The sequence below is a fragment of the Portunus trituberculatus genome, chromosome 41, assembly GCF_017591435.1.
Source record: "Portunus trituberculatus isolate SZX2019 chromosome 41, ASM1759143v1, whole genome shotgun sequence".
NCBI classification, from domain to species: domain Eukaryota; kingdom Metazoa; phylum Arthropoda; class Malacostraca; order Decapoda; family Portunidae; genus Portunus; species Portunus trituberculatus.
This window is the reverse complement of record NC_059295.1, coordinates 31,081,504-31,097,298: the sequence shown is the minus strand read 5'-3', so window position 1 is coordinate 31,097,298 and position 15,795 is coordinate 31,081,504. Positions and strand designations below refer to the sequence as shown.

At 41.2% G+C, this 15,795-nt stretch overlaps 1 protein-coding gene across 3 annotated transcripts in view; it reads right to left on the bottom strand.

Annotated features, from left to right (window-relative positions):
- The window catches only part of LOC123516817 (anoctamin-7-like), a 219,194-nt gene that overhangs the window by 98,342 nt on the left and 105,057 nt on the right, over positions 1-15,795 (bottom strand). For all 3 annotated transcript variants that reach the window (XM_045276513.1, XM_045276516.1, XM_045276517.1), the window contains exon 2: positions 1,768-2,321. In XM_045276513.1, the coding sequence (XP_045132448.1) occupies positions 1,768-1,944 (177 nt within the window). In that variant the 5' untranslated portion in view covers positions 1,945-2,321. The remainder of the gene's footprint in view (positions 1-1,767; positions 2,322-15,795) is intronic.

Here is a 15,795-nt window from a genome sequence, read left to right as displayed (position 1 = left end):
CACACACACACACACACACACACACACACACACACACACACACACATTTTTCATTAGATTTCTTTTCATTAATCTTGATATCGAATGTGTGTGTGTGTGTGTGTGTGTGTGTGTGTGTGTGTGTGTGTGAACACACACAAAAAAAAAGTATATAACATGGCGCATGGTATCTAGAAGGTTATGGGGAAGGGCAGGCGGCGCTCTCCCTTATTGCAGGACACGGCTGAGCTATGGCTGTCATTCAGGCGAAATTGAGAAGCAAAAATTACAGTCTTGGAACTAAAATTAAGTAAGCCGCTAACAGTATCTCTTCCCTCTGCATTTATCCAGACCTGGATTCCCACAGCCCCTCCGAAGTTCCTCATTCTTTATTAACCGGGCCACGTCTGACAAGCCTTTACTCATTCATGCGCTGTATAGCCCATGCAGCGCAGAGGAGCTTTCCAACACCAAACGCAATTTTCATACGGATGGTCCGCTTCTTTTGAAGTAATTCTTGTTCATGGAAGTCACGTTTGTTCAAGCTGAAATACTGTTGGTAATGTTGTTAAAAATTTTCCATTATAAAAACATACATGTACAATCATTATTCATAAGTTGGTCAATTTTTCCTAAGTATTTGTGAAGTTATTTCGATCAATGAAATATATCTAATCAAAACTAAGAACAGCAAGGAAGAGGAGCAGGACGCTCTCACGACAGTGGTGCAGGAAACAGTTTGCTGATGGTAAGTAAAGTGTGTAGCCTAAGAGTGGCTTACGTGAACCAAATCAGGTCAGCTGCCGTGCATGTAGCGGTTTGGTTCTACAAGAGGCAATGCAGGTAGTTTTAGCTATGAACATTTGTGAAAACCGGATATTTAGCACTATGTGTCTCCAAGGCACGAATTACTGGAATCCATGGCTACCAATATGGAAAGCGTTCATCGAGCGACAGCAATGTTTTTTTTTTTTTCTTTTTTCCTCCTCACTGGAGCCACTCGCACCACACTCCATCACACATCCTATTGCCATAAAAGTAAAAGCAGCCTTCTGGATAAAGTTTTCGTTCCCTCCAGAAATCTATCAAAAGGTAACAAGATATCGTAATAAATCTTTCCGTTTCTAAAAAGTTATAAGGTCTTTAAGCTTAATTTTTAATGACCTCCTGAAGTAAAAGAATCAGATAGTTAGAATTACTGATCAGAAGAGTTACAAAGCGTCTTTTTATAAAGGAAAGTTCTTTTTTCATTATACCTACATTTATCACGAGGTATTTCATTTTTCTATTTAGAGTGTTACGCCTGCCTTCCTCTTGCAGCGTTGTGGTGTCAGTGTGGCGAGATGTTTGTATCTATCGATTTCCTTTTCTTCAGCTGGAAGGGAGCAACTCAGCTTACTAAACTATCATCCACACGATCATGACATCAACAGTCTCATAAATGAATGGGTTTTACGATAATTCTTTTTACAAAAGTTTGGTTTAAGAGTCCTGGTAAGATCAGCATTCCTCAGTTTCCTATCTAACGCTCCACGCGGAGCCCACGTGCAAACTTTATTGACAATGTTCATAGTGATGAGTGGCGAGACCGTTTACTACATAAATAATAAACAAGCACACCAAACGTATACAGTTTGACAAAGAATATCAAATAGCTGAAGCAATGGCAAGGGAAGCTAATGTTAAGTCTATGGTATAAGGAAATCTAAGCTAGTGCTCAGAGGCGCAAACTATAAAATATTTTGACAAACACACACATTGCCCAGAGACTAAGGAGGGAAGGCTTACCTGAAAATCGAGATCGTCGTCGTTGATAAAGTTACGGTGCGCCTCGGGGTCTGGATTGGAGTAGCTGCCGATACTGCCGTAGGTTCTATCACGCACAATGCTGCCATAGGTTCGGTCTCGCTGCAGCTGCCCCGTCCCGTTCAGCTCGTAACGTTCTGAGCGGCCACCGAATGGCATCTTGATATAGTTGCTCTTAAAAATATTCACAAGTAAACAATTCACCGAAGTTCTTGTCCGATACGTGTGAGGTGTGATGTTACGAGCAGCACAGAAGCTTTTGTCTCACAGCAGGGAAACACTTCACTCAGGGAGCGCCACCGCGTGTTGGTTGGGGCTTGAGCTTCCCCATGACTCATAGTGACGCACCTCAGTCCAGGAAGTATGTGCAGCGCTCCTCCGCAGCACGCCAGTGAGGTGTGGAGGCGGGCGTCTCCAAAGGGTTACCGGGACAATAAAGGATAGCTGCAGGAACCCTTACATGTCCCGGAACAGCCTCCCAAGGGCGTCACGGGGGACACTCTGGAGTGATGGGAACGCCAGCCATCCATGACAACCTGTAGGGAGGAAAAGCTGCGATGTATAAAAAAAAAACATCCATAGGCGATAGAACATTTTGTTATGTTGACAGTAAGAGATGAAAAATTCCAGCATACTGTATAGTTGACGTCTATCTATTTCACTTCTCACTGCAAAGCATCCAGAAATCTGTTTTTCCGATTTCAAGACACCAAGATCTCCGTTTACTATAGATAGGATGGGAATCTGCGAACCAAGCTACATATTTACGTCACATTTGTTAAAGCAAAACACAACTAACAATGAGGACAATATCTGCAGAGGAAATTACGTGTATTTGAAACACCATTTGTTACTACTGGCTTGTTCTTCCCTGAGTAGCTAGATCAATTCTAGCTACATTGCTGAGGCAGACGTACACAAGACGGAGCAGTTAACTATTTTCATTCCTATATCATCAGTTCATATGTCAAATGATAAGCAGAAAGCCTGTATCAATTTTCAGTTTCCATGAATATTATTTGCTTTGAGGGGAGTGTGGTTGGCCAGCTATTCACTTTTGTGACTTGTTTTGATGTAGTGGATAACTCGCAGTTCCCTATAATGATTCTTCGTAACTACTGCTAAACTGACGTAAATTAAGTTACGATTATCACATCCAAACAATAAAAACGATAGATTAACCAAAGACGCAAAAAGTAAACAATAAATGCTTCATGAAGACAATTCCTTAGACACTGTGGACGTAACCTTCCCTAGCATCGTGAAGAGCTCCTCATAGAAAGTCTTGTCGTCAGAATATCAGAGGCTGTGTCAAGGGCTTCCCCATGGTTCAGGGTTCAGGCAGCCACACTGGCGGCTTCTTTGGACGAGAGAAGCGCCAGAGATCAGGACATCCAGCCAACCAACCATGACAGCTTATAATTTGGAGGATTATCTCACTAGGATTTGGCGGACACACACACACACACACACACACACACACACACACACACACACACACACACACACACTCTCTCTCTCTCTCTCTCTCTCTCTCTCTCTCTCTCTCTCTCTCTCTCTCTCTCTCTCTCTCTCTCTCTCTCTCTCTCTCTCTCTCTCTCTCTCTCTCTCTCTCTCTCTCTCTCTCTCTCTCTCTCTCTCTCTCTCTTCCATTTCTCATTCCACCTACCCCCTTCTACACACACATCAACACGTCACCCTCCCTCTCCAAATACGCAAAACCTTCATAAGAAGCAAGAAAGTTTGAGGTGTGAGTACGTGGGAATTTTGCTTCCCGCGTACCCTGTCAAGGAAATTTAAGGGCCAAGCTTTCCGCATTTTGTCAACGACGCTACTGAATGAAAAGTCTCCTTGGAATCTCAACAAAGGAGACTGACAAAGGTGCGGGTGAACATCGAAGGGAATAGCAAAGAAGTTCAGGTTAAGAAGGAATTAGAAAGGAGATGTAATAATTCATGAGGAAAGTTTGCAAGGATCTCCTAACCTAAGTATTCACACAAGGGACAAGTAGGTAGAAAGATTTAAGACTTTCGTGTTCTAATTCCATCTCTTACGTATCAGGAAGCTGTAAAGAAATAAAAGTGTTCACCAGTTTATTTCTTTTAGTTGTCTTGATGCTCTAGCTTTGAAAGTGTACGTGTAAATACGAGTCTAAGGGTAATGAGGTTTTCACTCACTGTCTTTCTTTACTGCTTTGCTACTAATGAAGGACATTCATCTTAGTTGTTTCCACTTCCATTATCAATCGTGATTATTTTCATTATAACGTTAATTATTTATCCTAATTCTCTCCCTTTTGAGTTTATTGGTTTCTATTATTTTTTTCCTTTCATTGTTAATTACTTACGATGTACAGCACACTACATATTTACATATATATTATAGTCTCTCTCTCTCTCTCTCTCTCTCTCTCTCTCTCTCTCTCTCTCTCTCTCTCTCTCGTTTCTTTGCCCGACAGATGATGGAGTGTCAAAAAACATTACTATTAGCGGAGCAAAGTTTGAGGCCACGACGCTCGGCACTAACCCTCCGCCAAACACTCGGTATTGATCAGCAGAGCACACAACACACCCTCGCTTTCTTCACCACCAACATAACCACCACCATCACCACCACCACTACCAACGCCGCCGCCGCCGGCACAACCACCATTATCGTTATTGCGTCAATCTCGTAATTTTTCCACAAGACTACCACTCCAATTTGCATCTGTTCCTATTATTTTCCTTCCTACTTATTCGTTTTTCTCCTCCTCTCCTTTCTTTTCTCATCTTCTTTTCGTTCCTTCCTTTTCTTCAGCTTTGTTCTCTTTCTCCACTTCTTTGTGTTCATCTTCGTGTTCCTCCTCTCTCCACCTATTCTTTTTTCTTCATTCGATCCCTCCCTTCTTCTTTTATCAATTCCTCTTCTAGTCTTTCTTCCCATCATTTCTCCTCTCACACAAAATACCAAAGAATCCCGATTTCAATTTCTTACTGTTGTTTCAGACATCAGTTTGGTGAATGAGGACACCAGTCAGAGGAATAATAATTCTTTCCCACACCAATTCATGTTAGTCACAGCGACAGAATCATTATTAAACATTACTCATCAAAGAGGTGGAACAATAGAACATAAGACTCTTTCCTCACCCACAACTATCAGCTTCTCGAGAGAGTTTAAAGATGATATCGACTAACTATACATGCACTTTGGTTCCTTTTGTCTGCATCTACATATTTTGGGATCGTGAAACTAGTAACGTGCTAACATCTTGGGTAACACTTCCTCTTAGGTACTCTTGGTGCATATGTATTTCTGGCATCCTCGGGAACATTATCAGTTATATACTATCTCTTGGTAACTCATACTCTATATCTGCTTATGGTCCGTGAAGCCGGTAACACGAAAATGCATATCACAACGGACCCGGTTTTCTGAGCTCCAAGCAGTCAGCCAGGAAGTGGAAGGAGAGCTGCGTTCGTGACTGGTCTTGGTGCGCTGGAAGAAACGTGTGCGGCGTGAAAAGCAACGCCCCTTCAGTGCAACGGTGCAGAGTGATTGGAGCGTGAGAGATTCCAGTTAAGCTGTAAGTGATGTAAGGCTTCGGTTCGTGCTCTAATTTCTGTAAGCACTCACGAAAAGAGGTTCTGATGCTCCGATATTTCTCCCTCAAAATAAACACGATATTCTGCCAGACACACCCTCCCAACGGAACTGATGAGGAAAACTTACGAGCAGTCTGGCTACAACAGTGTAAATATTTGGAAAATGTTAAGGAAATTGGTCTAGCGTCTCTCTGATACAATCTCAAGCTAACAAGGATGAGGAAGTTAATTACACATTGGCAACCCCGACTTAGTGCAACAGACAGCTCGACCGTGTTAGTTTACTGATTACTAATACATTTTCCCAATCTTAATACTTTAAAAAATATTATATTTATATAGCAATTGCTTAGTTATTAAAGGTTAGGCTATTTCGCATTACCTTTTTGCACCTCAGTTGAAAAAAAAACAAAAAACGAAAGGACGGAAAACAGTCTGATGATAAATTCAGTTTCATACATATTTTTTTCTTTGAATACCAATAATTTTTCTTTCTTATTGGTTTGAATTATTTCCTTCTCTTTTTTAGCAAAAAACAAGAAACATTTACAAATACGTGTTTTTACTTTTGCGAAAACCATAACACCACCACTCTCAGATCTGCAAGACAATCTTACCATAGTAAAACTCTCTAGTTCTCTATCTTTCGGCACATAAAAAATTTAAGTGATATTTGTCCACGCAGCTCATAAATTGTGTTTGAAAATCAACATTTCCTTGATAAAATTCAAACAAAACATTCTTTTCGCTCATCACACAAAACTGAACAACAATAAGCTCAATACAAGATCCGCTTGCTCTTCCAAACATTAAAGCGATATGAGGCAGATTTATAGCAGCCTCGCCCGCTATTTGTACGCTGTCTTCGCGGCACCGTGGCTAATGTGCCGCGGGATGCAGGCAAAAGAAAGATGGTGGATTTTTCTTAGCTTTACTTGTGTGTGAGTAAGACGTTTTCATGCAACACGGGGTCAAAGGAAGAATGAAGGCAGAGCTGGAGAAGGATAAGGAGAAGTAGAAAAGATGGAGGTGGAGTTAGGAGGAACAGAAGGAGGAGGAGAAACGAGTAGAAGAAAAAGACAAAAAAGAAGAAAAGAAAAACAGAAAGAAAAAGAAAAAGAAAAGAGAAAAGACAAGATGAAAAAAAAGATTCTCTAAAGTTATAACATTACCGCTCTCTCTCTCTCTCTCTCTCTCTCTCTCTCTCTCTCTCTCTCTCTCTCTCTCTCTCTGTGTGTGTGTGTGTGTGTGTGTGTGTGTGTGTGTGTGTGTGTGTGTGTGTGTGTGTGTGTGTTTCACTGTTTGATCTGCTGCAGTCTCTGACGAGACAGCCAGACGTTACCCTACGGAACGAGCTCAGAGCTCATTATTTCCGATCTTCAGATAGGCCTGAGACCAGGCACACACCACACACTGGGACAACAAGGTCACAACTCCTCGATTTATATCCCGTACCTACTCACTGCTAGGTGAAGAGCGGCTACACGTGAAAGGAGACACACCCAAATATCTCCTCCTGGCCGGGGAATCGAACCCCGGTCCTCTGGCTTGTGAAGCCAGCGCTCTAACCAATGAGCTACCGGGTGTGTGTGTGTGTGTGTGTGTGTGTGTGTGTGTGTGTGTGTGTGTGTGTGTGTGTGTGTGCGTGTGTGCGCGCGCGCGTGCGCTGCTTTACTAATTACCAGGCACAGACAGCAAAATATCTTAACACACACACACACACACACACATACGGAGCCGCTGAGCCACTAATGCGTGGAGTCACCTCAGGCCTCTCGTCAACAGCAGTGAATGTCAAGGCTTCCTAGGCTGAGGTGCGGTTCCCCCACCACGCGGCCGACAAAAGAGTCACCAGGGAGGATGAGCGAGGCAGGCGAAAGCTTTTAGGGCTCTGCTGGGTCATGAGTGAAGAGACGGGAGGGAGTAACCTGAGCATATACAAAGGGGAAGGGAGGTTTGTAGTACATCAGGTGGTAGTGAATCTATAATTATGTGAGCTAGAGGCTTATCTGGTTTCGTTATATACTCAGGTACTATAAAAGAAAAATCTGGAAGTTCTTATTAAAACGTATTTTATTTCGCCGTTCTTTTTTTTTCTTCCGTGTCCAGAATTCTTGGTAAAAGCCTAAAAATTCAGAACATTGCAGATCAAAGAAAAAAAAAAAGATGGCTAATTTGTTTTCGGACGTCTTGATACTCTTTATCTTCACAAATGCCAGGAGCTTAATCATTTACTCGTGTAATTCACACTGATGCATATTGAAGATTATTCTTACGATTCATTTTGTTTCTTTATGATTCGCTTCGGTTAATTTGAGTGTCTTTTTCCAGGGTCTGTGATCAATTTACTATACAAATTGCTTAGGAAGAGCAATGTTCATACTAACCTTACATGTGAGTATATAATTTCTTGTGTTTGTCATATATTTTTTTTGGTTTCATTACAAATTTCCACATTTTCCCTTAATTCACGGTACCGAATCAGCTACGCCAGGGGATAATGATGATTGTAGACATGAAGACAAGTTGCATCATTACTAACTCGATAAAACTGAAGCGAAATCGGAGGTAGCTATCTGCTGGAGACTCCCCAAGACGAACCGATCTCGTGAGCAGCGGACATTAAGGAGTTTCGGAAAGGAAGACGATGAAATAGAGTGGATTACAAAGCTCCTTGGAAACTGAGACCAACAAAGCCAAGCAATGCGAACTGCGCGCTGAGCCAACTGGAGACAGAAAACGGAATCCAATGACGTAAATGAACTCGTGGGATGGTGGCAGACGAGTGTGTGCAATGACGATCAGACCAGTGGGAAACAATGGATCTGGACTCGCGTGTAGTTTCCTGGGAATTAATACTTTTGGGAGGTAACTGAATTCATAGCTTCCTAATTTCCTGAGTTAACTTGCACTACATTTTTGGATGGAAAGCGAGTAATTTTCTGCACTCATTTTCATTACGTTTTGTCTTTTTCCTTCAATTGTATCTCCTCTGATCTACTAAAATCCATCAACTGTCAGATTAAAGCCTTGAAATTTGAGAAAAGTGCAATATACAATAGAAATTAATGCAGAAGGTTACTCGACATCTAATAACGACAATACATTACTTTCCCTGCAATCTTCACTAACACTTGCATACTAAAGAGCTCTCCGGTAACCCTAATCAGCGCAGTGTAAACCTCATTGTTGCGGCACCATAATTCTATCAGTTACAGATTATATTAGAGTCATGAGCTTGGCGTAACGAGGCGTTAGTATGTAGAGTCGAGTGTGTTAAGGGTCCTGCAGCAGCCAAACCTGTATGAGCGGCGCAGTTGGAGAGCTCCACACGGCACCAAATGGAATACTCATCTCCCTTTGTCCTGCTTCTTTGTACTGCCAGGTAGTCTCTCTCTCCCTCTCTCTCTCTCTCTCTCTCTCTCTCTCTCTCTCTCTCTCTCTCTCTCTCTCTCTCTCTCTCTCTCTCTCACCTTTCTTCATATCCATTAATCCACAAGCCACCACTATGACTAACAGAAACAACCAAAGAGAAGTTAACGTCTCACAGACAGAGCAAGTTCTTCAAATGCTTCTCAGAAAACTTTGCCAGGTGTTTTCTCCAACTAACAAAAGTAATAACAAAAAAGACTTTCTTCTACAGATTTCCACGTCTGTCGGATCAAGTGGCACAAGCAGAGTTACAATACGAAAGGAAGTATCACAAAGGAACATAAGAAAATAAGAGAGGTTCCAAGACGTCATCGAGCCTACACGTGGCAGTCCCTGTATCCCATCACTGACAAGCTGCATCAAAGGGGGCCGCCGTGGTACAGTGGAACCATGCGTGCTTTGGGGTCCGAGGGGTCTCCAAGCGCACGGGTTCGAATCCTCTCCACGGTCCGAGTGTAGGTTGGGTTTCTTCACTCGGGACAACGGTTTTTCCATACGGGTGGCCTTTGAGATAGGAGATACCATAAAAAGAATCCCCCTTAAGCCCATAAATTCCCTTGAAAAAGCCCACATGGTTTAAAAAAAATAAGAAAAGGAAAAAATGGGCAATTAGATATGTTTTTTTCTTATACTTTTGTCAATTTCTTCAAAAAGTTTAATCACTTTTCCTTCCCTCTCTATCACGTGTTAGTTTATTTATTTTTTTTTTTTTGTCAAGGTTTTCACCTTTTTCTTTTGATACTGTTTTTCTTTCCTCTCTCAACCATTTTTCTTCCTTGCCTTCCATCAATATTTTGCCATTTACTGCATCTTGTACATGGGCTGTCGTGAACGGATTTCCATTAGTATGAGAGGAGGAAAAAGAGTAAAATGAGGAGGAAGAGGAAGAAGAGGAGGAGGGTGAGGAAGAGGAAGAGGAGGAAGAGAAGGGAGAGGAAGAGGAGGAGGAGGATAGTTATGTTAGTGGTGGTAATGGTTTTCGTGGAGAAAGAGAAGGAAGGGTAAGAAGAGACCAACGACGGCAAGGATGAGGAAGAGGAGGAGGAGGAGGAGGAGGAGGAGGAGGAGGAGGAGGAGGAGGAGGAGGAGGAGGAGGAGGAGGAACAGCAGCAGCAGCAGCAGCAGCAGCAGCAGCAGCAGCAGCAGTAGTAGCAGCAGAAGCAGCAGCAGAACCAACACCAGCAGCTCACTCACTCCCAGGAAGGTGTTACCTTTCTAACTACGGAGTATTGACATGACTGAGTCTCCTTACTCCCCTTGCCTCACTTTCTCATAATCACCCTCACCTGCCCCGCGCCTGACAGGTGAGTCGTGACAGGTGACTCTGATGAGCTGCTCGTGTAACAAAGGGGTGATCACGCCCTCTCCCTTCCTTCTTCTTTGCTTCCGCTCCCTCTTTCTTCACATTCTTCATTCTCTTCTTTCTTCCTACTCTTCATCCTTGTCCTTGTTTGTTGCCACGCTCTCTTCTTTCATATCTTTCTATCACTTGTTTTTTTAATCGTTTTTTTAGTTTTCCTTTTTCTTCAATATTATTTCACTTTTTTCATCTCTACATTTTAGCTTGTAATCCTTTTTCCCTATTTACTATATTATATACTATTCCCTCTTTTCTTTGTAGCTTATTCACTTTTTTCACATTTACTCTTCTTTCTATTAACATTGCTAATTTTTTTTTTTTCTCATCCTTTTCACTATTACGCTATTTACATTTCTCTAAATATTTTTTTTCTTTCTTTGTGTTACCTAAACGTTAACTTTACATTTTTCGGACCCATTTTTCTTTTCTGTTTCATCCATTTTTTTTTTATTTTCTGTACTATCCTACCATGTTTACGAATTTCTATTGTACATTCTTACTTAACATTTTATTTTATTTTCGTTGAAACATTTTCCCATTTTGCTTCTATATTTTTTATTATCTTTCCTTTCATGTTTCATGTTATGTTTTGTTACATATCTGTTTATTGACTTATTTATTCATCCATCCGTTTATCTATCTATTGGTCTATTCATCTATTTCTTATCTATCATTGCTTAACTTTGGTTGTCTACATATACATTATTTCTTTGGTGTACTGCACCTCTATTACTCAGCAAATAATTGTTACCCTTGCATTCGTGTTCCTTCTAATTCAAGTCACTCTCCTCCTATTCAGTGTACACACACACACACACACACACACACACACACACACACACACACACACACACACACACACACACAAACACACACATTCTTTGTATTACGTTTTCCTCTTTCCGCTTCCCCACTTTTTAACTTTTTTTGTAGTTGTATTCTGCTCTAATCTCCTTTTTTTATGATAAGGATCTTCCTCAATTTAAGGTAGAATTCTTGTATTCACCTGAAGGCTTCTATATAAAGTAGAATGATTTCTCTCTCTCTCTCTCTCTCTCTCTCTCTCTCTCTCTCTCTCTCTCTCTCTCTCTCTCTCTCTCTCTCTCTCTCAACGTCAATTGACCAGAGGAGAGAAATAAAGGAAAGGGAAAAAACAGTCAACATACAAGTTATTCGGAAAGATATGATGACCTATACGCTGTACATTTTTCATGTAAGACGGGAAAGCAGGCCAAGGGTAAAAGAAAGAGTAAAAAAATCTCGCTCGGAATGCCAGTCTCCGTGCAGGTCTGAAAGAGTTAGCCAAAGGAAAGGGATAAATTTCTTGAAGAAACATGCTTCTTAATGAGGTCTTGTCATAGGAAGATGGAAATACGGAAGCAGGTTGGGAGTTCCAGAGTTTATCAGAGAAAGGTATGAATGCGTGAGACTACTGGTTAACTCTTGCATTAGGGAGATTGAAAGATTAGGGGTGAGAGGAAGAAGAAAGTTTTATGCAGCGAGGCTGAGGGAGGAGGAGAGTCATGTAGTTAGCAAGATTAGAAGAGCAGTTGGCATGAAAATAGCGAGAGAGGATAGCAAGAGATGCAACATTGCGGCGTTGAGAAAGAGGCTGAAGACAGTCAGTCAGTGAAGAGGAATTGATGAGACGACAAGCTTTTGATTCCATCCTTTCTAATAAATCTGTGTGAGTGGAAATCCCCAAACATGCGAAAAGTACCTTACATATGGGCGGATACGTCCTTCGTACAAAGTTTGGTGTGGGTGAGAAAAACTGGCGGAGACGCCACTGCTCCTGCTGCTGCTGCTATTACCACTTCTAGTGCTACTATTATTACTATTGCTACTGCTACAACTGTTATCATGATTAACACAGAACATAAATTCAGTACTATGTCAATACAGTATTCTCCATCCCCTGCTTAGACATTCGATACGGAGGAACATGGAAGTAGAGAGCTATCATTTTACCTGCTGATATGGCTGTCAGATGACTACTTTCACGCTGGCTGGGAGGTGTGAGCCCTACAGCCTGAATCAGTCTGTCACAATAGAAGATAAACTGCTCCGAGAGAGTTATGGTGAAGCAGGTGATATACTTGCGTCTCCCAGCCCCGGCTCTACACCAAATTTACGACGGACAGGGAAATAAGAGATTGCTGTTGGTGTCCCCTTGTTTTTTCGTGTTGTTTTGCCTATAATGTTTGTTCTGGTGTCTTTATTGGGGCTGGTAGGTGCAACACGAGGATTCTTTCTTTGTCTGTGTATGGGTGTTGTTGACTGCCGATATGTCTATGTCCAGGAAGATTAGATTACTGTTGTCAATTATCCTGTTGCCTTTCCTACATACAGGCGTTGCTACTACTTCTACTCTTCCTTCTACATATGCTGCTATTGTTTCTTCTGCTGTTGTTGGTACTATCATTACTACAACTGCTATGTATACCACTACTACTACTACTATTACTACAACAACAACACCTACTACTACTACTACTACTACTGCTACTACTACAACTAACACTACTATCAATACCAATGCCAATACTACTACTGCTACTACTACTAGTACAACTACCACTACCACTAGTACTACTATTATTACTACTACTACTACTACTACTACCATTAATACTACTACTATCAATACCACTACTACTACTACTACTACCACTAGTACTACTACCACTACTACGATCATTATTACTAATATATATATATATATATATATATATATATATATATATATATTTTATTTTTTTTTTTTTTTTTTTTTTTTACGGTAAGGCCTATAGCGCCTGTAGGCACACTTTAAGAGTGTATGGGAAGCGCTGTTCAGCTTCCGCTCATTAGTGGCGCAGGCAATCTTATTTATAGTGGTACCCATATTGCCCAAATCACCCCCGAAGCTCATCTTGGGGGTAACCACCTACTACCACTACCACTACTACTACTACTACGATCATTATTACTAATATATATATATATATATATATATATATATATATATATATATATATATATATATATATATAAAAAAAAAATATATATATATATATATATATATTTTTTTTTTTTACGGGAAGGCCTATAGCCTGTAGGCACTCTTTAAGAGTGTATGGGAAGCGCTGTTCAGCTTCCGCCCATTAGTGGTGCAGGCAATCTTATTTATAGGTGACATGAAGGTAACTTTAACCCACTCGACAAATGGCAGTGTTTAAGGCTGTACGTGGTGGGATTCGAACCTACGCGTGGACGTCTGCCCGATCCCACGCTCACCACCTTATCCACTACGCCACCGCCTCCCTTTATATATGTATACTACTACTACTACTACTACTACTACTACTACTACTACTACTACTACTACTAATAATAATAATAATAATAATAATAATAATAATAATAATAATAATAATAATAATAATATTACTATTACTACTAATACTACCACTACTGCTATACTACTATTATTATTTTTAATACAACTACTACCATCACTTCCACAAAAAAAACTCGTACATCTACAACAAAAATAACTACAACTATCGCCTTTGAGTCAAAACAACGTGAGGAATGACATCAATAACAGGCTCTGCACCCAGACCAGCAAAAGCATGGAGTACTACTGCATAATGCCTCTCCTTACCCTCTCTGCTCGCTGATCAAACAAGGGACACGCCATTATCAATCCAGGGCCACCTCCGCCTCCACTGCTTCCCCGACCCAGGCCAATAGACCATCAGACCATCCAGCATTAGGGTCTCAAATCGGATTACGTTAGTTAAGACGCTTCAAGGGATACCCGGCGTGTACCCTGCACTCTCACAGCTTCCAGAGGACTTAAGCCACTCTAAAAAAACTTTCCAAACTCAAATTCCACTCCCGTATTCGCGTCCACCTGGTCTAAATCTGACTAAAGAGGTTATTTTTACCGACCACACTGGGATAGCAAGGAAGCTGGAGGAACACAGGAACGCGGCACCAAAATACTACTACATGTTAAATCTCGAATAAAAGTTAAGGGAGGAAAGTTAGAAGTGGCGCTGCGAAAAGAGCAAGGAAACAGCCGCTAGACAAACGCAAGGTGGCGGAGATGAACATTACACGCTGTAGGCCTCGTAAAAGTTAAGGGCAAAGTTTCGGGAGATACCAGGAATAGTTAGAAACGAGGCTCGAGAGAGGTTGAGGAAATGGTTGCTAAACAAACACTACGACATCGAGACTTTACACGATACACCCCCACGTAAAAGTTCGAAAGATACGAGACCTAGAAACGAGGCTACCAGAAAACCGAGACCTGGTATCATTGATTTCAAAGAACATAAAATAATAGTTGGATTATGACTCGCCAGTTTTCCTTGTAATGGTATCTTATCTATTTCACCTCCACGAAAGACAAACACACACCTGAACACGCCAATAATTCTCACTAAAGCCGTATTGTAATTGATACTCAAAAAAAAGAAAATGACCAAACGTTTGAGAATCCAAGCCAAGGAAACAGCTGCTATCCCAACACTCAGGCGTTGGGCCAAAACACGACGCGATAAAACTAAACTCCATGTAAAAGTTAAGGGGAAACTTCTTAAAGAATAACAAGTACAGCTCTAAATGACGCAGCGAAGAGACCCACGAAACATCTCCTATCCAAACACGGACGACGGTGAGCCCAAAGACTACACAGAGAATAGTATGTGTAAAAAAAGTGGGAAAGTTTATAAGATATAATTACAGAAGGAGTCTGCGAAAAGGAGGTTGACGATTCACTTTCAGAAATGACTTGAAATTAAAGTGACCTAGTTAAAATTACAGAAAACCATTTCTTTAAGTAATGATTGTGAAAGCTCCCTTAATATAACACAGGAAGAGACTCATTAAAACAGTGCGGAAACTAGGGTAGGAGGTCGCTTCTATTACACAGGAATCCAACTGGAATGAAGCATAGAGGTAGGAAGAGGGTGAGTCCAGATTCACCTCGGTCGTCTGCTGGTCACCCAGCCAGTCTTCCCCATTACGGAGCGAGCTCTGAGCTCATAGACCGATCTTCGGGTAGGACTGAGACCACAACACACTCCACACACCGGGAAAGCGAGGCTACAACCCCTCGAGTTAAATCCCGTACCTATTTACTGCTAGGTGAACAGGGGCTACACATTAAGAGGCTTGCCCATTTGCCTCGCCGCTTACCGGGACTCGAACCCGGCCCTCTCGGCCGGGTGAAAGGGGAAAGGAACACAGATACAAATACATACAATTAGGTATCTGAAAAGAAAAGTACGATAACATGAGCTTTAGCAAAACACACAAGGAAGAGAGTACGTACATCATCAGGAAAACAACCTTAAAAATAACATGGAAGGAGCAAAAGGCTGAGTTCAAGTAACACCGAAGATTAATATTGCAGTGAAAAGAAAAGATATGTAAATAGAATAAGCACTCTGAGACTAACAGTACAAAAGAAATTACAAATATTATGACAAAAAAAAATGAAAGAAAGGATAGAAAAAATAAGGTAAGGATAGGGCATCATTCAAAACAAACATTGCAGTGAAGGAAGAAATACACATATAAACTGGACCCCAAATACAAGCAGTAGCGAGGAAAGGGCTTTACAGATTCACACAAGGA